Source organism: Rhodamnia argentea, chromosome 7 (assembly GCF_020921035.1).
Source record: "Rhodamnia argentea isolate NSW1041297 chromosome 7, ASM2092103v1, whole genome shotgun sequence".
Lineage (NCBI taxonomy): Eukaryota > Viridiplantae > Streptophyta > Magnoliopsida > Myrtales > Myrtaceae > Rhodamnia > Rhodamnia argentea.
The window spans coordinates 5,250,892-5,274,007 of NC_063156.1; the positions used below are offsets into that span (position 1 = coordinate 5,250,892).

A 23,116-nucleotide genomic window follows, 5' to 3' on the forward strand; every position below is an offset into this window, starting at 1 on the left:
CTGAAACGGGCCGCGAAACACAAATTTTTTTTTTTTTTGGAAGGGCGCAAGATTGATGGATAGAACGAAATTAGAAAAGTCAAAACACTGAAAAGTAAACCCAGAAAGGCATCCCCCGCAAATGGGAATCTGAATCCGAGTGCCATTTGAGCATGTGTTATCCAGTCAAAGCCACGCAGCATTACGTGCTTGAAAAATTTTAGATATTTCAGGAATCGCCATTGCATACGCAGCCCATGGATAATCCGCAACTGCTGTTACGGATTCTGGGTGTCTCTTAGTTCCACACCTCGTCACAATTTAAACCAGTGTGAAGCCATCTTTTTTTATTTTTTTCCCCCTCGAAGAAGAGGATCAAGAACGAGGGTTCCGGATTCCTTTGTAAATTGCGACAAGGTAAAAAAAATATCATCTTTACCTGTTGTTCATAGATATCGTTGCTTTTGCCTGAAGATTTCGCGACATGCCCGATTGTTTCTCCTTCTTTTTGTGGGGTTGCTAGTGTTAATGGGTTGTGCGATTAGGTTTGTTTCGTCAACTTGTTGATGCCCTTTGAATTCTGCATGAATTGAGTAGCTTTACGGGGTTTCTCTTTCTTTTTTCTGTGTGAGCCTGTGGTTTCCCACTCAGGGGAGCAAGATGTTTGAATAAATGCTTCGATGGAGGCATGCCTCTCTTAATTTTATTCTCAGAAGAGACATGCATATGGGTTTTGAGTTATTTTGCAGCTTCAGCAATACTATTTTAATGTGAAGGCCACAGTTCTTGGGTCAACGGTGTTGATGTGAGGGTCTCTTCCACCTAAGAGGCTCTAGTTCTATAGGTGTGAATGAATAAAAATGGCCTGTCGATGAAGATGATGACTGCAGTGCAAGGCCACACAAATCATGAATTCCATGTGAATGATTAGTTGTCTGTTTGATTAGGAGTTGTGAACTATCCTCTTACGTAAAAACAGAAATAATGGAGCCGGTTGTTCATTATGTGTAGCTCCTGTTTGGGAGGAGGTGAGAAATGGGTACTGTCGATGAAGATAGATCTCCAACAAACAAGGTATGTGACCATAACAATTCCTAGCGCTTTTCAAGTAACCTTGAAATGCAGTGTCCTTTCAAGGGAACATAAATCTCTGGAATTGGCAAAACTGTCTAGCTTTCCGTTTGCGATGGAGATGAGCTGTGTAAACGTCTGACAAGCTTCTCATGCTTTCTTCTGCGATTCACCAGGGGAAGTATGCAGCGATGGTTGTGTGTTGGCTTCTTGGGAACGGCTGCCTGTTCTCATGGAATAGCATGCTAACAATAGAAGATTATTATGTCTACTTGTTCCCGGTATTTGCTCCTATCCAATACTGCAATCTTTCTAATATGTTCCATTCTCTGGACATGTTCGTATTTATAGTACTGGCATGGCTTCTCTTCAAGATTTCCATGATTAGCAAGGCATTTGATGGATACAGACTCCCTTTTGAAAAACTTGGTTTAAATCGTCACGTGATTAATCTTTCGACCAGATTTTGTTGCAATCATGATGAACTCGGCAAAATATTTAGGTTTGGCTGTAAGAGCATTTTCTCTGTCAAAATCCTGCAACTTGGCGAACTTTGTTGGCTTGTTCTCCTTGGTAGAATTTCTCCACGATCTCTATGGTGTCCTGCCTTTTAGAAAAGTTGTGCTCTGGACATCGCGGTCAAACTTGTAGGTCATCAAAATTGCTTTCTACTGGTTCTTGCCAACTTTGGTTCTGTTTATGGGCTGTATTAAACTGTTTAGAAGGGTTGATGCTAGTACTTTTATTATGCAGTTTCTTTTGCAAACTTTGGAGTATATGTATCTTGTTTTAGAAAGACTGGGTCTCTTAGAAAGCTCCTAACTGAAAGTTGTTTTGGATCTGTTTAGTAATGACCCTGTCAATTAAGAGGTGTATGGTGATTTAGATTATGAAACTTTGTTTTTCATTTCATTTGCAGAAATACCACCCCTCAAGAGTTCTAACTCTTGTCTACCAACCTTTCGCACTTGGAACACTTGCGGTGTTAGCATACAATGAGGCAAAGATCAACACTAGACAGCGGAATCTATTTGGATATCTTCTTTTCTTCATTAGTACTCTTCTGGTTCTAGTTGTGAGTTATCTATTTGTAGTTTTTCTTCTGGCACATAGTGGTTCATAGCTTGGTTGAACACTTGAATCTAATTCCAAGTTTTCTTTCTCCGTATTCCATGATATAGTTGGATTTAGCTACATCTGGGAAAGGAGGGATTGGAACTTTTATTGGAATATGCGCCATCAGCGGTGCTTTTGGAGTTGCAGATGCTCATGTGCAAGGTGGAATGGTCGGAGATCTTTCTTTCATGCGACCTGAATTTATTCAGGTAGGTATTCCTGGAGGGTGCTGTGCTACTTAATAAGTTGATTTGATTCATTCAGCATAACACAAATTTCTTTTTCCCAAATTTTTTTAGTCTTTCCTTTGTGGTTTGGCTGCATCTGGTGCCTTAACTTCAGCATTGAGGTTAATTACAAAAGCTGCGTTTGAGAAGTTCCAAGGAAGGTCTACGCAAGGGAGCTAGTAAGTGCAAGTTTTTCATAGGAGATAGAAAGAGTGAAATCTCATTTTCTGATGTTGGTGAATGAATCATAGTTATGGCTCTTAAATTTTGATCTGCAAGTCAAGTTGTTCATTGTTTCAAGATTTCGAATTAGGACGTTGTCAACATAACTTCCTGTTCGCTCTGCTCTTTAATTTACCAGGTCTTAGATAACTCCAAAAGTGTTTCCTGAAGCCTTATATCGATACTCTTAATTGGTACAACATCAATGGACATGTGTACATGATGTCTACCTGATTATTACACCTATCCTTTCAAGAGGTTATGGATGATCTGGTGGTAAACTGAAAGTAAATACTAAGTGGACTCTTCTTTCTTCTTTAACGTGACATTTGAAAGTATTTTGCGCTTGTCTCCAGTTACGCACTGCAACTTTATTTTATTAATCTAATGTGCTCCTAAACATGATGGACATTAATATAACTACTTTTCGGGTGCAGTTATGTTCTTTGCAATATCTTCATTTTTTGAGCTTCTCTGTGTTCTGCTTTATGCATTCATCTTTCCAAGACTACCAATTGTCAAATACTACCGCTCAAAGGCAGCTTCCGAGGGATCTAAAACAGTGTCAGCGGACCTTGCTGCTGGTGGTGTTCAAGCATTACCTTGCCAAGAAGTATGTCTGCTCTACTACCTGAATCAAAACACCCCCACCAAGAAAACAAAAAAAGAATAGAGAAGAACCTCCTTCAATTAATGTTGAGAGTATGTCGTAAATGCAGGCTGAGGAGGATCCAAAGCAGCTTGAGCGTTTCAGCAACAAAGAGTTGCTAATCCAAAACTTTGATTATGCTGTCGATATGTTTTTGATCTATGCGTTGACGTTGTCTATTTTCCCGGGATTCTTATCTGAGGATACTGGATCCCACCGTCTGGGTGCATGGTAAGTTTCTGTTTGGTTGTACTCCAGTAGTTTATGCATGTAGATACATCTAATCCATCTTTTCATTTGCATATGTCATTGTTCATCAGATTGTTACATTTTTTTAGTGGACTCTCTATCTACTTCTCTATTCGTCTTACATTATCCAAGCCAATGTGTTATGCACCAGGTATGCACTTGTATTGATAGCAATGTACAACGTGTGGGATCTCATAGGGAGATACATTCCACTCGTGAAATTTCTTAAGATGGAGTCAAGAAAAGGGCTGATGACGGCAATCCTCTCCCGTTTCCTTTTAGTTCCTGCGTTTTACTTCACAGCCAAATACGGGGACCAAGGCTGGATGATAATGCTCACATCATTCTTGGGGTTATCAAACGGTTACCTCACTGTTTGTGTCCTTACTTCAGCACCAAAAGGTTATAAGGTTCGTAATCAAAATCCATGCTCTTGCATAAGAAAAATCAGTCTCTGCAGCATTAGTGGACTAACCTATATGCGATTTCAATCTGTAGGGTCCGGAGCAAAATGCTTTGGGAAACCTGCTCGTGTTGTTTCTTTTAGGGGGCATATTTGCAGGAGTGACACTCGATTGGTTGTGGCTCATAGGCAAAGGCTGGTAAAATTGCTCTTGGTGAACTGCCTGCAGGAGCTGTATTCTTCCTTATGGCGAGTATTCATTTGACAAAGTACAATGTAGCTAGCCATCAAATCAGTTCTCAAGCATTCATTGGAACATTGCTTTTTGAATATACATCTCATAATTTATTAGGATACTATGTGCGTTCGCAATGAACGACAATCCATGCATTGTTTTAGTACCAAAAATAGTTGTCTTGGTGACTTGTGCAGTTCTCTTTGAGCTAAACACCATCCTCCCAAAATTGCATTTCTTGTTTGGGACTATGGTGCATATCGTGTCCATCCTCGTGTCCTTTAGGCGGCCTTCATCCGAGTTCTATACCACCTTGTAAATTTTTTTAGTTTTTACGTTGTGATCCCGTGATGGCCTTGGATAATCAGTCGATTACCACCAAGGAAGACATAGTATCCCTACATTGACCAGCGATCCACGGGGTAACCGGCTCGATTTGCATTAGAATATGCTATCACCTCTAAAGACTCGGGATTAGAATAACCAGCTATATGAAGATGACCCCGATTATAAAACACAAGTCCTTGACCCAGAGCTTCTTTCAAATACCAAACAATTTGTAGGACGACTTGCTAGTGAGTAGTACGGGGAGAGCTCATGAATTGACTTACCACGCTAACAACAAACGAAATATCCGGATGAGTAATAGTGAGATAATTTAACTTGCCTACTAATAGGCGATAATTCTTTGGATCATGAAGAAGCTCTCTATGTTTATTATCAATCCTCACCCTAGGGTCTATAGGTGTGTCACCAGGCCTAGCATCATGCGAGCCTAGCTCCTTAAGAATATCAAAAGTATACTTTCGTCGGGAGAGCGATACGGCCATCGGCATAGGTCACCTCTATGCCGTGAAAATATCAAAGACAACCCAAGTTTTTAGTGTTAAACTCCTTTTGAAGAAACTTCTTGAGCCGTTGTACTTTCAATAACAATAATATCATCAACATAGATAACAAGAATAACACACCTTTTTGAAAAGGACATACTAAACACGGAGTGATCCACTTTGCATCAATGCATGCCAAAAGTAATATTCGCATACTAAAGCGGCTAAACCAAGTTAAAGAAGATTGTTTAAGTCCATAAAGATCCTTTTCACAGCCGGCAGACCTTTTTCCCCTATGCAACAAACTTGGGTGGTTGCTCCATAAAGACTTCTTTGTAAAGATCACCATGAAAGAATGCATTTTTTATATCAAGCTAATGAAAAGTCCACTGAAATTAGGTAGCCAAAGAGATAAGGACATGGATGTAAGGAATTTTGGCCACCGGTGAAAAAGTCTCATCATACTCGATACCATAAGTCCGAGTATAGCCCTTTGCAACAAGACATGCCTTTAAATGCTCAAGCGAACCATCGGGATGGTGTTTAATGACAAAGACCCAGTGACAACCCACTAACTATTTATTAGAAGGCAAATGAACTAGCTCCAAGTTTTATTATGATGCAATACGGCCATCTCCTCCTTCATAGCACGAGCCCAACCAAGATAAGCCAAAGCCTCCTACTCACTACATGGCACGGACACGGATGCAAGGGACGACACAAATGCAAACTTCATGAGGGGTTAAATTATGATAAGACACAAAATGAGAAAGAGGATACCAAAGCCGAGTACGATGAGCAATAGGAGAATCGATAGAAGTTGGTGGAAGAGGATGAGAAATGCTTGATCCTTAAAGAGAGTGGCATCAATAGAAATATTCTCCCGACGATGAGTAGGAGTATAATAGACATAGCCCTTTTGAGTATGGGAGTAAGCGACAAATACACATTTTTCATCTTGAGGCGATAATGCAAAATAGACACAACAAAAAATACAAGGATGAACGGCCCACAAAGGATGATTGGGATAAAAAAGAGCATAAGGGACAACTCCCTTCAACACCGAGAACAGAAGACGAATAGTAAAATGACATGCTGTAAGAAGAGCATAACTCCAGAATAACTTAGGCATATGTGTGTGGAGTAGTATACAATGAGCAACATCCAACAAATAACGGTTTTTCGTTCAACAACTTCATTTTGTTGCTGAGCATGAGCGCAAGAAGTTTGATGTAAAATACCATGAGATTCAAGAAATGGAATAAAAGTAAAAGAAGAAAAATATTTGTGAGCCTTGTCTATAAGCAAGCACTTAACAAGATAGCCGTATAGAGTATGAACTTCATTATAAAAATGGTGGAAAGAAGGAAACACTTCGGTATGATCTTTTATTAAATATAACCAAATTGTATGAGTACAATCATCAATAAAGATAACAAAATAACGGAAACCAAATGAAGACTATTGACTAGGACCCCAAACATCGGAGTGGACTAACTCGAATGGCTGGAACGTTTGACTCAAAACCCCGAGGGGGAAAAGACACACGATGGTGCGTACCCAACCGACGCGTTTCACAATCAAACTGAAGACTAGAACTAGACATGAAAGGAAAATATTGAGTACTTCCGTTGAGGGGTGACCGAGGTGACAATGTAACCAATAACAGTCATCCACATCCTTCTTTTGAACGGTAGCAGCAACAACAATAATCTCAAGGTTCTGGGAGGAACAATCCACTAGCCTCACGCCTACTACCTATTCGGCGTCTAGGCTTCCAATCCTTAAAAACACACGAAGGGGTATAAAAGATAATATCACAGTCAAGGTCACGGGTTATAGACCTTACGGATAATAAATTAATAGGGAAGCGTGGAATATGATAAACAAAATATAAGGACATGGAGAACTCAATGTTATACAACATGTACCGGTCATTTTATTTTGAGAACCATATATTAAGATGATTGAAGTGGACAGAACGGACGAGGTAGGGGTGAGAAGAAGTGGATCACCAGTCATGTGATGAGTGGCACCCGAATTAAAAACCCAAGGATGAGGAGTAGCTATAGTGGACAATTGACGAGTAGAATCATTATATTGTTTCAAAATAGCAATAGGACCAGAAGGAAAACTAAACTAGCATGCTCTAATCAACTCATCATATTCTACACGAGTCAAATTCATCGTACTCTATCTAGAAGGAGGTTTAGGTGAAGGAGACCAAGACTTAGTATCAATAGAAGCATGAAAACCCCGCAGCTTGGGATGGAGGTCATAGAAATAATCAATAGTGTGTCTAGGAAGTTGGCAATGAGTACAAAAGCAACCCCCACAAGCTCCTCTAGAACCACTATTACTACCACCACGAGAGGCACCTTAGTCGCGACTATGGTTAAAACTATCAAAGTTCCAATTTCCACATCCATTACCATGACCATGAGCTCCTTGACCACCACAAGCCACCATAGCACTATTATCTAATAGAGCTGAAGTTTTGGCATTAGGAGTGTAACGACCAGCTCGAGAACACACTTCTATGGAAGATAGAGAGCCTAGAGAAGTAATTTCTTATCGAAGAACACCGTGATGCGGACCAAGACCTCGGAGGAAGAGGACTACCACCATATCTGCTTCTCGTTGTTGTATTTGAGTAATTGTGGTAGCCGATGAAAAATAAGATAGCTAATATAAAGACGAAAAATAAGTATAATACTCTGCTAACCCAAGATCACTAATTTTAGCTTCAAATAAAGCCTCCTACATATCACAAACTCAACTCATATTTTTTTATCGGGAATAAGGTACAACACATTTTGTTTATACGTCATGGGCTATTGCATTATCCATGCAAAGATGGTGAATAGATTAAGCCATACTCTCCCATAAAAGAGTACACAACGTAGCATCAATGACCTTCCATACTTCTTAATTAGTTAGATCCGTAGGTGGTTCTCCTTCAAGCCATCTAGACCGGCGATTAGCATAAATAAAAGAAGAAAAAGCCACCGACCAAGCAAAATAGTTAGTACCATCCAACTTGACCAATGTAGTGTGTATGCCTGTCATGCCATAAGTACCTCTATGATAGGTACCAAAAAATCCCAAACTAGAAGTAGCATTAAAGGGAATCACCCTCGAAACAACAGATTGAAAATTTGTCTACTCAATAAACATAACCACAGATCAATAATAAAATACCATGAGCTACCACAACACCACTGGGAGCACTATATGGTGAGATTCAAAGAAACTTCTACTTTTCGGACTTACCGTAAGTCAATTACCCGGAATATAGTCGACTAGTTAGGAACTACAATACAAAAAATACCACGAACATACAAAAATCTCACCCAAACCACCACAACTTGTGATCCAATTATCACATCACCACAAACAACTCAACACTAATCAACACATGCTTTTAAGAAACAAACTCAAGGGAATTGTATTAGAGACCGGAAAAATCGCTTGGAGGTTGTGGACGCCGCTACAAGAGTAGCAGCGATTGAAGGCATCACTATTGGAGACATAATACAAAATCACGACCGAGGCTATCGCAAAGCAAGGGAAGAAACCCTAGCGGTGGTGATTAGTCATCGTAGCAAGGGAAGGAACCGAACAATGGTAATGTGGTCGTACGTCTTCTCTCACGTGGGAAGGGTGTGCTATGATACCATGTTGTTGGTAAAAGAGAGACTTATTATTAATGGGATTAAAAGAAGTATTTATAGGTTTAAGATTAACCCTTATATAATTACATAAACAACCCCAATTTGCTAACAATATAGAATAATAAGTAATAAACCCAACACCTTCTATTCTTTCAAGAACTCAAAACAGAAATGAGGAAAACATCATTACAATATTCAAATAGACTTATTTAGACTTTGACTGAAATTAAAACTAGAATATAAACAATGTCGCGTTTGTATTGATAACTATCTTAGGAATCAACGAATCAATACCTTCTTATTGCTTTGAATAGATTTGGGTATGCATGGAATTTATACTTCTATCGTTGTGCGCAATCACTATTGCGATAGCTACCCACAGCCGGCGAGGGCTTCTCGACCCTCGCTTGGTGTCGACAAGGGTCGGGCCGCCCTTGCTAGTCTTAGTAGAAAAAAAGAAATAAAAAAGAAATGAAAAATTATATATTTTTAAAATAAATAAAAATAAAAAAGTAGAAGAAAAAAAAAAAAGTAAAGAAAGGGTAGAGGCTTTTCAAATGGGTTGTTTTAAGTGGGTTATAAAAGGGTTTACAATGGACCATTTTATAATCAACCTATTTGGCCCTATTTATTTTGTAGATATGTTATGTTCACATGCTAAGTTTGTTATGACCCATTTAAATACTTGTGGATTACTAAATGAGTATTGGACCCATTTTGGTAGGTCTATGCACTAGTTATATCACAATGTACAAGGTATGGAACCTAATAGGGAGATGCCTTCCCCTCATAAAATTTCTTAAGATGGAGTCAAGGAACGGGCTCACGATGGTGATCCTCTCTTGATTCTTTTTTATTCCCGTGTTTTACGCCACGGCCAAATACGGGGATCAAGGCTTGATGATAAAGCTCACATCATTCCTGGGATTATCCAACGGTGTTTCTCCTCACTTTGGCACCAAATGGCTATAAGGTTCGTAATTGAACAACCTTAATGCTATTATATCGAAAGATTCGGCCTTTGCAGTATTAGTGGACTAACCTATATGCGATTTCGATGTGTAGGGTTCGAAGCAAAATGCTTTGAGAAACCTGCTCGTGTTGTTTCTTTTAGGGTGCATATTTGTAGGAGTGACGTTAGATTGGTTATGACTCATAGGCAAAGGTTGGTGAAATTGATCTTGGTGAACCGCCTACGGGAGTTGTATTCTGCATTATGGCACGTATTCATCTAACAAAGTACAATGTGATTAGCCATCGGATCATTTCTTGAGGGTTCATTCAAACATCGCTTATTGATTATAATTCGATCTTGTAATTTGCACGGAATTTGCACGTGGTTATCAAGTACTCTCCACTGGAAATGGAAAAAATGTAAATTGAATCGCTACATTTTCCGTTGTCGAGAATATCCTGGACCGCCAAAAATCAAGGATAATTACAATCCTGCTACTTGGATGCTGGAAATCACAAGTCCTTCGCTAGAATCTCAACTTGGTATAGACCACGGCGTCATTTATAAGGTGTATGATTAGTGCAAGGAAGCATACATTAGACTACTGTTCAAAGCACACGTTAAGCACGTTTTAAGCACTCATTAAGCGCACAATTTGCTAAATTGAGTGATTCTGTCTCTCATGTGATGCTAACTTGGAGTGTTGATCGAGAAAATGACAACATGTGCTTGTAAATGGTGCTTCTTGTGCTTGCCATGGAGAATAATGATGTTTGTTGATTTTGTCAATCTCTAGAGGACGAACCAAGAATTAGCGAGTGATCTAAGTTTTGTCGACAAGTGGCACAAAAGAAATATGTTTCTCTGCGCACTTCCCACAAAATAAGTGGAAGCAGTTCAAAACATGCTTCTGGAAACAACATTTAGAGGGTGCATGACAACATTTTGTTCCGGAAATAGATTTTTGGCTAGAAATAGATTTTTCTATTTCTATATCTAGATGATTTTTTGAGCAAAAAAATACGTTTGATAACGACATAAAATTTCTGATCTTAGAACAGAAGTTTGTTTGATAACAATTGAAAATTTCTATTTCTAAAAATTATTATTTACTACTTAAAAATTTATTATTTATTTTTTACTCCGGCGGAGGCGGCTGAATTATGGCAGGGTGGCCGGCGGAGGTCGGCGGTGGTCGGTGGCGGGCGGCGATGGTTGCGGCAACAAGCCCAGGCGGATAGGATGGTAGAGGTTGGTGGCGGGGTCGGCGGCGGCAAGTGGTGGTCGCCGGCAGCGGGCGATCGAGGACAATGGTTGGTAACGGCGGTGGTCGGCGGTGGGCCGGAGGTCGGGGCGGAGGTCGGTGGTGGTGGTTGGCATGGGAGACCGAGGGTAGTGGTTGGCGACGGCAAAGGTTGGCGGCGGTTGGCGCAGGTTAGTGGCGGCCAGCCATGGTTGAGGCGGTTGGAGGAGGTTAGCGGTGGGCGGTGGTTGGTGGTAAGCGGTGGTCGGCAGTGGTGAGGTCGGCGGTGGCTAGCGGTGGGTGGCGGTGGCCCACGGTGTGGTGGGGGGAAACGGGGGGTGGCGAGTGGTGGTTAGCGACGACGGGTACTTGAGAAAAAGTGAGGGTTATTACTTTTGATTTTTGTTTCTCCGAGAAGCTAAAAATTTTAATTTCTGATTTCCCTTCCAAATCTATTTCTGGAACAAATTTTTGTTTCATAAATAAAAAAATAGAATTACGTTACCAAACAAGGTTATGTTCCAAATATGTTCTAGAAATAGGTTTGGAACATAAATAAAAAAGTAAAATGGTTGCTATGCAACCCCCTTAACCTACTAGAGAAGCCCTACATACAATAGGGTGCACTTGCTTTTTATTACCGCGTCTTTCTTGTTATGTATCGTTCTCCTTTGGCAGAAAGGAAAGGAAATGTAAGGTCTTGTTCATAAACCTAGTTAGTTTGGGAAAAATCTTTTGCAGCTTTTCCAAAATCGGGATTAAAAGCTTCTAAAACTTACCATCTAAGTATTGCTAAAATACCGAGTCTTTGTTTTGAAGAAATGATGAGTAGCATCTTCTCAACATACTTGGATCGATGTTTATCTTTGTGCAATTCACGGAAATAGGCAATTGGCTACCGAATAAATTATTGTTTACGCGGCTAGAAAAAAGGATAAGTTTAGGGGTATTGCCTAAAATGCGGGCCCACAGCCCTCCATTAGGCGCGAGCTCTCTTAAACCCGATGTTAGTTATCGTTTTAACTTCTTAGTCTAAGGGAGCTTAGGAGTCGTCACTAACATTTTGGAGTCACTAGAAACCAAACTAGACACGGACGTTGGTCTCGTTTTCTACACAGCCAGAGATTTTACTACTTGATCACACTAATTTGTCTAATTAGAGTCTTTTCGGTACCTAAAACTCGAATTGATTGTTCATCTAAGTGATCGTGACATGTTTTTGTCGATTGTGAGCTCTAAAGCATGGTTAACGTGTGCTTTGAACAGTAGTTGGGTCACCGATGTTGATGCGAGGGTATTTTTCACGTAAGAGGCTCTTGCTCTATTGTTGTGAACAAATACCAAAATGGCCTGTCGACGAAGATGGTGACTTCACCGATAGATCTCTCGGGCTCATGATTTCCATGTGAATGATCGTGTGCCTTCTTTATAAGGACCGATTTTGTTGGCTTGCTCTCCTTGGTAGAATATGTTCGTGATCTTTAAGGTAGCTCGCCAGAATTGCTCTCTGCTGGTTCTTACTAACTTGGGTTTTGTTGACGGGCTGTGTTAAGACTGCATAGAAGGGTTGATGCAAGTGTTGTTGGTTTGCTCTCTCCGAAGGGGGAGTGTTGGGTTTGTAAAGTGACGCGGTTCAAATGTGATATGATTGGTAGCACCAATGTCAATAACACAAGTATCGGAATTAAATGAATTCGAAGATAAGCCAAGAACATTACCTGAGAGGTTGGCTTTCGGGATGTTTACCTCTTGTAACAAGTGCATCAATTGCTTCTGTTGATCATTTGTGAACGGAGGAGGTGTCACATCGGAGTGGCTGGAATTATTGTGGCCGGGGGAGGTGATGGTGTCACGGGTGCTTTTGGTTGGGGGAAGCCATGAGTCGATACACACATCTCGTATATGTCCCGGATGCGGTGGGAATTTTTGGCTACAAAGGTGTTTGTGTTTAGCTAGGTTGCGGCGAGCAAGAGCGTAGAGCTAGGCGGTGCATGAGATGAGGAATTCATGTTGCCGCGGAGCATGGTTGCGTGGTGCTAAGCAAAGTACTAGTCGATTGGACGGTGGGTGGTCCGATTGGATATGGCATGCGACTCATCTTGAAGAACTAGTGCATCGCACATGCACACTAGGAAGGATTCATTAGTAAATCGGCACATTAGCGTACCTCGGATTGAGACCCATGAGAAATTGAAAAGCGATTCTCTTGTTGTGTGGTGATGGTGCAGCCAAACAAGAGCATTGCGGAAATGGATCTAAATTATTCAATTCAAGCAAGTTGTTGTAGTATTTGGTTACAACATCGTCACGTGGCAAGGGTACAAATCGTTTACTTAATATGAAAAATCCTAGGGCCATTCGATAGCGACGCTGAGATGGCCCGACATCGACTTTGTGTAGAGAACCGTTGGCACCAAATCTAGATGGATGGATTAAGAATCGGGATGAATCATATTGTTCCGAATCCGGGACGCATAGGCCGGATCGGTTGGCTTTTATTTCTCCGACAAACCATCTTGTTTTGGCGGAAGGGCAATCTCCGGCTCGGGACCAATTGTTGTAATTCTGGTGAGGAGTATGCGACAAGATTGATCCAAGGTTGTGAATGATGCATAAAATAAGGGCTTCGTATTGTTGTGAAGACTTTGGAGTCTATTTGCCATGGTGACTTGGGACTTTAGAAGGATCTAGAGGTTTCGTGGCTAGTGTTTTCCGAAAGAAATCTAGTGCTCTATCGAAGCCACTTGGCGTAGATGGGCATCAATGTCAACCTCTTTGTGGAGATAGCGCGAGAAGGCCAGAGAGAGAGGACATGGCGGCTGATGCCATGAAAGATTTTATGGAATTGTCTAAAAGTTTAGCATAGAGGAAGTGTTTTAATGGTTATATATTCCAACAAAAAATTTCGTTCTTTTCATTTCATTGGCAGAAATACCACCCCTCAAGAGTTCTAACTCTTGTCTACCAACCTTTTCGCACTTGGAACACTTGCGGTGTTAGCACACAATGAGGCAAAGATCAACACTAGACGGCGGAATCTGTTTGGATTTCTTGTTTTCTTCATTAGCACTCTTCTGGTTCTAATTGGGAGTCGTCTCTTTGTAGTTTTGCTTCTGGTGCATAGTGGTTCATAGCTTGGTCGAACACTCTGGATCTAACCCTTAGTTTTCTGTCTCTATATTATCTCGCCAAGAAGTATGTCTGCTCTCATATCTGGATTGCCCCCTGCCCCTCCGAAAAGAAAAAAGGAAAAGAACAGACAGGAATTACCTCGAACTAATGTTGAGAGCTTGTCGTAAATGCAGGCGGAGGAAGACCTGAAGCAGCTCGTCTGTTTGAGCAACAAAGAGTTGCTAATCCAGACTAATGATTATGCTCTCAATTTGTTTTTTGATCTCTGCATTATCTGCATGTAGATTCATCTAATTTATCTTTCCTATTGCATATGTCATTGTTCATCAGATTATTACATTTACTTAGTGGTCTCCCTATCTGCTTCTCTCTTCAGCTTTCATTATCCAACTAAAGATGGAGTCGAGAAAAAGGCTCATGACGGCGATCCTCTCTCGTTTCCTGTTGATTCCTTCATTTTACTTAGCGGCCCAACACGGGGACCAGGGCTGGATGATGATGCTCACATTCGTTGTTGGGGTTATCAAGCGGTTATCTAACCGTATTGTCTCTTTTAGGGGGCATATTTGCAGGAGCGACGTTCGATTGGTCTTGGCTTATAGACAAAGGCTGGTGAAATTGATCTTGGTGAACAGCCTACATCTGCTACGTGCTGCATTGAGGCGAGCATCGACAGACGGTGCTCTTTTTTCACCTGAGAAAGTACAATGGGGTTGGCCATTGGATCAGTTCTCGAGCATCATCCGAACATTGCTTCTTGATCACAAGTCTCATGTGTTATTTTGCATAGCATACGTGCATAAACAACGAAAACGATCGACGCCACTGTTTTTAGTCCGAGAAAAAGTTGTCTTTGAGAATTGTACAGTTCTCTGTTGATTTTCTAAAGTCGCACGCTGTCAACTAGCCCAGGTGCGAGGTTGCTCGATCTTAGATGAGACTCGTCATCACCAGATCTGGCTTGTCGACGGTTACATCAAGGCTCGCCGGCGAGATCACACGATGAATATAAAATAAAGCTGTTGAGGTCAAAACTGGAATTTAAATAGTTTAGCGATGGCGAAGTTGGAAAAAGAAAATTCGTTTAGCATTTCAAAAATGCTCAAAAGCAAAGCTGAGTGGGACTTGCATTGGACTAAGGGCTTTTGAAAATGCTAGTTTTGTCTCATAGCCCTTTGCATGTTCATTGCCAAACACCTCCGCGTTTTGCCAAAGGCCTTTGCCACTCAAAAGCCTTCCGGCAAAACTGCCTCAAACGCAACCTTTCCATTGTAGAAACCGTAATGCAAATAGAAGCTGGAATACCGCAACTGAAGTGACACTCATGTCAATACCATAAAGCTCATAGTTGCAATCAATACTAGGATTCATTCTCGTACTTATCGAATGTGCAAATATCATCATGACCTTTCTGGCCTCAATTTCGAGCTGAAAAAGGTTTTTTTTTTTTTTGTTCTTGTCATGGAATTATACGCGACCAACATGCTTGGCATCGGAGACGGTGGCCTCTTTCCAGTTTTCACTTTGTAATTTTCTGTTTAGTAAGGAATCAACCATTTGCATTCCTAGGCCTGAATCAACTCGTTTGGTGAACATTCCCAAGATTAAACAACCTTTAATATGGGGATGCAATTGGGCATAATTTGATGGAAGATTTCACAGATGCACAAGACCGAAATCAAACGGTATGAGATATGTATAAGTATATATCGCCGCACACGGAAAAAAAATATCCGGCATTATATTCGATGTCGACATTTGTGTTGCATGATGATATTGACGGAAAAACGACGTAAATGTAGTACAAGCAGCTCAACACTCAACAAGCACGCAAAAATCACCCTGCTTGATAGAGCAAAACTTCGATTGATGGAGTGATCTTGTGATTTACCGTGTCGCTTCAACAGTATAGAAGTCGGAAGCCGCAAGGAGGCGAGCCTGTACAGAAAGCTTTTTTTGCATCACTCCATGGTCCTCGACCAACTGTTCTCCGGTCGCAACGACGTGCATTTTTGACCTAATTTCAGCGCCAATGATCATTGCATCAATTGTGGGAAAGAATGCAAAAAGGGCTCTTCCTCTTTTTCGTTTTTGGCCAAGTGAAAAGACCAGTCCTCGCACTACATCTCTTTGTCCTAAAAATTTACAGTGGGCCAAAAGAAAAATGAACAAGAAAGGCCTCAAAACGACACCCTGTTTGGCGCGTTTTGGTCCTCTTCCTTCACGTTGACCCAACAGGGCCCACCTAGGGGGAAAAAGTCCAGCTCTGACCCCACTAAACAAGGAAAGCGGCGAGCATGAACAGGGGCAGAAGTGGGAAAGAAGGAAGGGACGGCGGAGATGCGGACTGGGCTTTCCCCAGCTGGAGGGAATCGACGGCCAGAGGCATGTTCTCTTGGTCGGGGCTACACGTGGACTCGTGGGGAGGGCGGGCGCTGTACATGAGGGCCCGGAGCACCGCCGAGACGGTGGGGATGTACGCCGTCTTGTTGCGGGCGAGGAGCCACGTCAGCCCCATGAGCTGGCAGTCCCGGTCGAACATCTTCCTCGCCCGCTCGCTCGACTCTTGGTCCGTCCCGTTCTTGTATCCTCCCTTCAGCTGCAAATCAGCAAAAACGAAACCCATTTTGACTCAGCAGCTTCATCGTGCTTCCAGCAATATTTGAAGGGCAGTAAGGAATTAGGAATTGTACCTTCTGGAGGGAACCGAGGCATTTGGTGCAACCGGCGTAGGACGAGTTGCGGCAGCTCTTCTCCAGGTTCCTCACCGCGGCCGTCGGGGTGGCGTTGTGGAGCCCCGCCGAGACGTTGAAGGCGGCGGGGCAGCTGAGCGAGCTGATCTGGTGGAGCCGTATCCCGCAGAAGCACAGCACCGCGTCGCAGCTCGCGTTCGGCCGCGGGAGCCGCACATTCTTGCTCTCCAGCGCCAACTGCAGCGAGTCCACGCACTTTTGCGAGTCGTCCGGCATTATCGGCGTGTCGTCCTCCGCCGGGGCCGAGGCGGTGATCTGGAGGGCCGACCTGGCGTGGGCCGCGAAGAGCCAAGCGGCGAGGACTGGGCAGCAGCGGCTCCGGTCGAGGTTGCGGCCGCAGGCGTGGCCGACGCCGCCGAAGAGCTCGGCGGAGAGGTCGAGCTTGCAGATTTGGGTGTCGCCCTGGGACGGGAAGGCCGGGACCGTCTCGGCCAGAAGACCGGCCAGAGAGCGTCGGAACGCGCACGGCAACGTGCAGAGAATGAGCCACAATGCGAAAGCGATCGTGGGTCGAGGCATCTCTCTCTCTCTCTCTCTTTTGAGGGGATGGAAAAGGTGAAAACTTTAGGGGATTGCGATAATTAGAGGTGTTGACCGAGAAAGATTACGATATGATCAGCAAGGTGATTATTTGAAAAAAAAAACCAGAACGTGGGAAGGGGGGAGGAGGCTCTGGTTCGAAGGCCGACATGAGAAGAGGAACAAAAGAAGTCTTATATCGAGTACGAGATAGACGTCCTTTTCGCTGCCGTTTGATCAATTGTTTCAGACCGGGAAATGGAAATGGAAAAAGGAAGGAGGGCGAGGGGAAAAGGAGTGGGTGAAGGACGGGACTGAGAAGGGGCTCCCCTGCCATGCGTGGACAAACAGAAGAGAATAGATTCGTTGGAGAGAGAGAGAGGGAAAGACAAGCAGAGGAGAGAGAAAAGCTGTCTGGGGGATTTGGCAGCTTCTGCTCTGTCCTTTCTTCGCCTCTCTTTGGTCTCTCTTTTCATCTTCCACCCTTTCTCGTGCGGAAAAAAAAACCCAACTTTTTCGTTAATAATTACTAGTGAGAACGTGTCCGATCGGGTAAAAGGGATCCCATCATTATCTAATTTTGGTCTAATTATCCAAGTGATAGGGTGCACTCCCCTTCCTCCCCCTCTCCCACCCCAAATGCATTTGGGATTTCGCTCATGAAATGCTTCCCCCACAAAGTTTGAACCCGAGATCGAAAGAGATGATTGAACCTCCGTTATCAGCTAAGCCACTACCCTGTTGGACCACATTGTTTGATTGAATACAGGGATTTCTTCATGAGTGAATAATGTGGAGTTATTCACATCTCGGATACTTGCTTTATGATTATAGTAAGCATCATCCATGTTTATCGAGTGAGATTTACCTGGTTTAAAAGCTTGTTACGTGTTAAAATTCAAATACAACTAACGCCGATCTCTCTTTAGAATCCCTATGCTTGCAACTTTGTAGAGCCAGGACGACAAATTGTCATTCTCGAAAGACGGATCTTCAATGGATTAAGTAACTACGACTCAAGCAAAGTATTTTGAAATTGACACAGAACCCCTACGGTAACGTCCAAGATAATTGCTAAGTCAGTTGTCAGATTCCACCCTTTTGATTGTTAAAAAAAAAAAAAAAATCTCTACCATGAGACATGATTCTTTATTACATCGAGAGGAACAAAAATTCCTTGGACAAACTCAGGGTCATGTGACCATAAACTTGATAATCCACCGACCCTGGCATCGCTTGCAGCAACATTAACAGAATTTTCTGGGAATGCAAGACAATTCGATGACATTCATTTAAGAAAGGAAATATCACATGGGATGGTCGTTCCAGCATGTATTTATAGGACCAGTACCATGGGAACAATTGAAAAATAGCAAGCTTCCAAATCTAATGGGAGCATCTCAGAAAACTCCAGCCTAAACAATATCAAAGACAACAGTTTTCTCTCTTTCCAACTAATACCATTCTTTAAATATATTCTCTTCCTAGTATATGACAAAGCATGACAATATCCCAATTAGATTCCGACCAAAACATTATCATCTTGTATCGTATAAAACAGAAAAATTATTAAAAAAAAAATCCTATACTTATTACTATTGTGTCAATTCAGTTATAAATTTTTTGTATTTGTATTAGTTCAGTCCTTTTCGATCGGTTTTCGTCGGAAATCACTGCATTTTCGTGTCCAATGCTGACGTGGAGCGACCGACGTTGATGTCAATTTTTAATAATATTTACTATTTTTTATATTTTTTAATTTTTTCTCTTTCTTTTTCCTCCAACCACCAGCCAGAGGTGAAGATCAACCTCATATGCGCCTGTGGAGCCACGTCAGCGATTTCCAGTCAAAATTGGCTGGATGGAATGAACTAACATAGATGCAAAACGTTTAAGGCTGAATTGACACAGTTATAATAAATTTAGAATTTTTTTTTTATAATTCTCCCCCATATAAAACACCATCATCAACGTGGTCGTCCTTATGACCCTGGTTGGAACCCTGGATTTCTCAACTGGTACAATGTGTAAAATGTGTCATTCTACTTTACCGTCTTCTGTTTTCTAATTAAAATACCTTCTCCATAAAATTGCAAAGTCTAGCAGCGGAGGCAAAACCCTAGAAGGAATGGCATGATCCAATCTTGAAAAAAATGGCCTTGAAGTCTTTACCTACCCTTTTGTTTTCACCTAAAAGTGGAGGCCTTTTCAATCAATCAGTAAATCAAAGACCTTGTTCGATTTTCTGGGAGGGGGGTCTCGACGTCAAGGGTGGACTTTGTGATTTCGAAACTAATCCAAAGTATCCAAAGACCCAAAAAAGCACGACACGCCAAATTGCTAAGCTAAGATGTGAATGATCTGCAGACACAAAACGCCAACAGATGTAATCAAACCATGCTCCAAAACAAAAGCTTCTCTCTCTCTCTCTCTCTCGAAATCTCGGTTTCCCATGTTCATTGCGAGCTTTGATGTGCTGTCGTCCGACGCACAGGGAAAAGTGAGGACTTAGCTTTGCGTTGGCTTTCTTACAGGTATTATACATGGAAAATATATGCAGCTTTTCACCGAAAAGCCAAACAGGATTCGAAAAAAGACGTGAGACTTTGACAAGAGAGGTCGCCCGAGTGGGGTGAAGAAGAAAAGTTGCAATCATGGTGTCACGAGTCTGCGTTGAAGGGCCCAATCTCCATGTGCTAAAAAAACTAAATAGAATTCTTCACAAGTCCAGCACTCAGCTCCGTCTTAGGGCGCTTCTGCTTCGATAATGGGAGAAAATCTTTGGAAAAAATATTTCTGGAGATCAAATATTATGAATAGCAAATCGATTTCGAATAGATCATCTATTTTTCTGCTTTACGAATATGATATTTTTTTGGGCTTTCTTCAGATCTCTTCCTCGTGTTGATCTATAGGTTCAGGTCTATTTTCGACGTCATATTCATAGTTAGCGCATTCATCCTAGTTAGAAGCTCCAGTTCCGTATTAAGGTCATGATCAATATCGTCACCATCTTCAATATCGTCACTATGTAAAATGGCTCCATTGAATCCCGTATCAATTATTGAGCCAATTCCAATAATTATGAAACCCATATGAGATACGGAGGAATGGGTTATTCTTCTTTTTTTTTTTAAATTACGTTGACCAAAAGATGTTAAAGGTATCAAATATATAGGGTGCGGCCATATCTCTTCAGGCTGCAGGTGTGGGAGTTCGCATCTATGGTCCCTAGGACTTGCCTTGAACTTTTTGCTTTCCCAAAACCAACCATTCTCAAGGTGGTTTCTAAAAATCTTCTAAAACACCCAAATTTTGGTCCAATGAGTTATTGGCGCCCAAAGCTCCTTGGGAAAGCCTTTCCCAAACAGACCCATGGTGTGATTTCTTACAAGGCAAAAAGACTTTCGAATTCATCCCCCAATAGATTTAGAGATGGCAGTATCGCAAGTCATGCTTGCGTCTCCCTTCAAAGCTTTTGGATGCAAAAAGTTGACTTTGAGAGCTAAATACTTTTGACTATGAAAGTCGCTTTCGTTGGAGTGACCCTAAGAGGCCCAATTGCCAATATTATAGTACCACATATAAACAGGTTAGTATTCATTGGGTTAGGATTGTCAATAGTATTCACTTACTTTTGACTTTTGAGGGACATTTCAATGTTCATTTTGAGATCGTGATTTTGAACCCGTTCTTTCCATGACCCCCTCGCCCCTAATTGAGCATGTCACACGAGGTACTTAAGGTATGCTTCCGTTAATTAGAAAAGGAACAAGAGAATTTGTTAAACCCAACATGCAACTACCGACTTGGATGGATAGGACTGTCGATCTTTTGATGTGTACAAAAAGACTCTCGTGCAGGGGTAAAGGGGGAAAGGGGAAAAGGCCCGAAGCTACGAGCCATTGATTTCAATCCTTGTTCAAATAGAGAAGTTAACCTCTCCATATGAACCCAATACACGAGCTTCTATTCATTCCAAACAAGAGCGTGGATGATTTGCCTTTAATTGCAAGAACGTGTTTTCTAAATCATTAATTTTGCGTTAAACAAACGAATAGCATTTGTCTGATTAACTTTAACATCCCAAATGTATGTAGTGAGAAAGCCAACTTATTCCCATGGATTAAAAAATTTATTATAATCCTATTTTTAATTTTCCTGATAATCACATTACTGAAATTCGAACATCATCTACGATATGAAAGCAAAAATGATAGAAAAATTGTCCAAAAAGTCCTAAATTTATGGTACGACGACCAATTTAGTCCTAAACATTTCAATTGTGTCAATTTACTATTAAATCTTTTGACAATTTGTCAATTCAATACTAAACCTTTTCAATTGGGCCAATTTAGTCATAAATTTTTTTTTTAAAACTTACTAAATTCAGTTTTAAACTTTTAACAATTTGTCAATTTAGTTATTTTGACCAATTTTGGCTGAAAATCGCCGATGTGATGGTCTGATCGGTGTTGACGGTCCCATGTGGCAAGGCCGGTGACGGCCAATGTTGTTGTCAATCGTCAAGCCTTAACGATGGCTAATGGCTAGGCAGACGAGGTCGACCTTGCCGTGCCACCGGCGAGGCTTTACCGTCCCCACCTTCCGTGAGGTCGATCTCACCCTGCCCCTAGCGAGGCGGGACCCTTGTTAGATCAAGCGAGGGCGAGCCTCGCTTGATGCTAGTATGAGGGCTAGCCTTTCTAGTGGCCTATCGCTGGCCATCACTAAGGCCCAATGACTGGACAAAGGAAGAAGAAATGAAATGAAACGAAACAAAAAATTTCAAATTTTTTTTTATAAAAATACAGAAAATAGAAAAGTACAAAAAAAATTTTCACGTTAGTGTCGAATGTGCGACATAGAACGATCGATGCTAATTAGACCACCACATCAGTGATTTCGAGTCAAAAATATTGAAAGGACTAAATTGGCAAATCGTTAAGAGTTTTAAGACTAAATTAGCAAATCATAAAAAATTTTAGTACTACGGGACTAAATGGCAAGTTGTCAAAATATTTAGGATTAAATTGATACAATTGAAAGATTTATAATTGAATTGACCGTTGTACAATAGATTTAGAACTTTTTGGATAATCCCCCAAAAATGACCTTCGAGAACTTTTCGATCGAAAATAATCAATACAAATTCTTATGTGTGTGGCAATAAAAATTGAAGTACACGATTTAAAACAAGCCAATTGTTTATGTCTTTTTGGGTCTACCTAGGAAGACAAATCTTCATAGTGAATATGAGTTGCCTCTCCTATACTCCAACTTGAACTGCCATGACCGAAGCACTCGTGAACCATCCACCTTCCGCGGTGGCAGCCAAGGGAGGCACGAACGGGTGAAAAGGAGCCGCGTCTTGAGGCATCAAATTGGCGGTGGACTCCACCATAGTCAAGGTGAGGGAGTCACCACAGGAGTAGAGGGTGTAGGGCTTCTGTGGCGGTGCTAGAGTGAGGAGGAGGAGGCTGGCGGCGAAGGGGAAGAGGAAAAAGCAGCGGGGAGAGAGAGAGAGAGAGGGGGGGTGTTGACACCTAAATTTTGGTCATCCTTTTTAATCATTAACCTTTGCATAAAAATTAGGGATTAACTTTAGTCCTTACAAAAAATATATATATAATTAAATCATCTTGCATATAGTTTGCACTTAGTTCATTTTTATTTTATAGCATGCATTTAGTTGCATTCGATCGACGATGAACGAGATAAAACATATTGGACTAAGTGGGCAGAGAAAGAGGAAGTGGGCAGAGACGTTGTTACATAAGGAGATTTGATCGGATTTGTCGGTTTGCAAAGAGATCACAAATCAGAATTGATTTTTGAAACAAAAATATTTGAACGGAT

The 23,116-nt window shown here is 41.6% G+C and overlaps 2 protein-coding genes across 2 annotated transcripts; one reads left to right on the forward strand and one right to left on the reverse strand.

Annotated features, from left to right (window-relative positions):
• The first annotated feature begins 117 nt into the window (after positions 1-117).
• LOC115731972 (equilibrative nucleotide transporter 3-like) lies at positions 118-4,315 on the forward strand. The gene is given in 11 exon segments (XM_030662636.2): positions 118-396; positions 991-1,053; positions 1,227-1,331; positions 1,970-2,125; positions 2,232-2,375; positions 2,466-2,543; positions 2,545-2,572; positions 3,053-3,228; positions 3,335-3,495; positions 3,665-3,923; positions 4,012-4,315. Coding segments are annotated over 10 exon segments (1,254 nt in total). The 5' UTR covers positions 118-396; positions 991-1,014; the 3' UTR covers positions 4,120-4,315.
• An 11,718-nt stretch (positions 4,316-16,033) lies between these two features.
• Positions 16,034-17,554, reverse strand: LOC115732832 (uncharacterized GPI-anchored protein At4g28100-like). The gene is made up of 3 exons (XM_048281903.1): positions 16,679-17,554; positions 16,257-16,584; positions 16,034-16,204 (listed from the first exon to the last, which is right to left on the reverse strand). The coding sequence occupies exons 1-2, from the start codon at positions 17,255-17,257 to the stop codon at positions 16,261-16,263; spliced, it is 903 nt and encodes a 300-aa protein (XP_048137860.1). The 5' UTR covers positions 17,258-17,554; the 3' UTR covers positions 16,034-16,204; positions 16,257-16,260.
• Positions 17,555-23,116: the final 5,562 nt, after the last annotated feature.

Coding starts and splice junctions, on each gene's coding strand:
- LOC115732832 (XM_048281903.1), bottom strand. CDS start 17,257: ATGCCTCGACCCACGATCGCTTTCGCATTGTGGCTCATTCTCTGCACG. Junction 16,585..16,678: donor GCCTCGGTTCCCTCCAGAAG/GTACAATTCCTA, acceptor GCTGATTTGCAG/CTGAAGGGAGGATACAAGAA.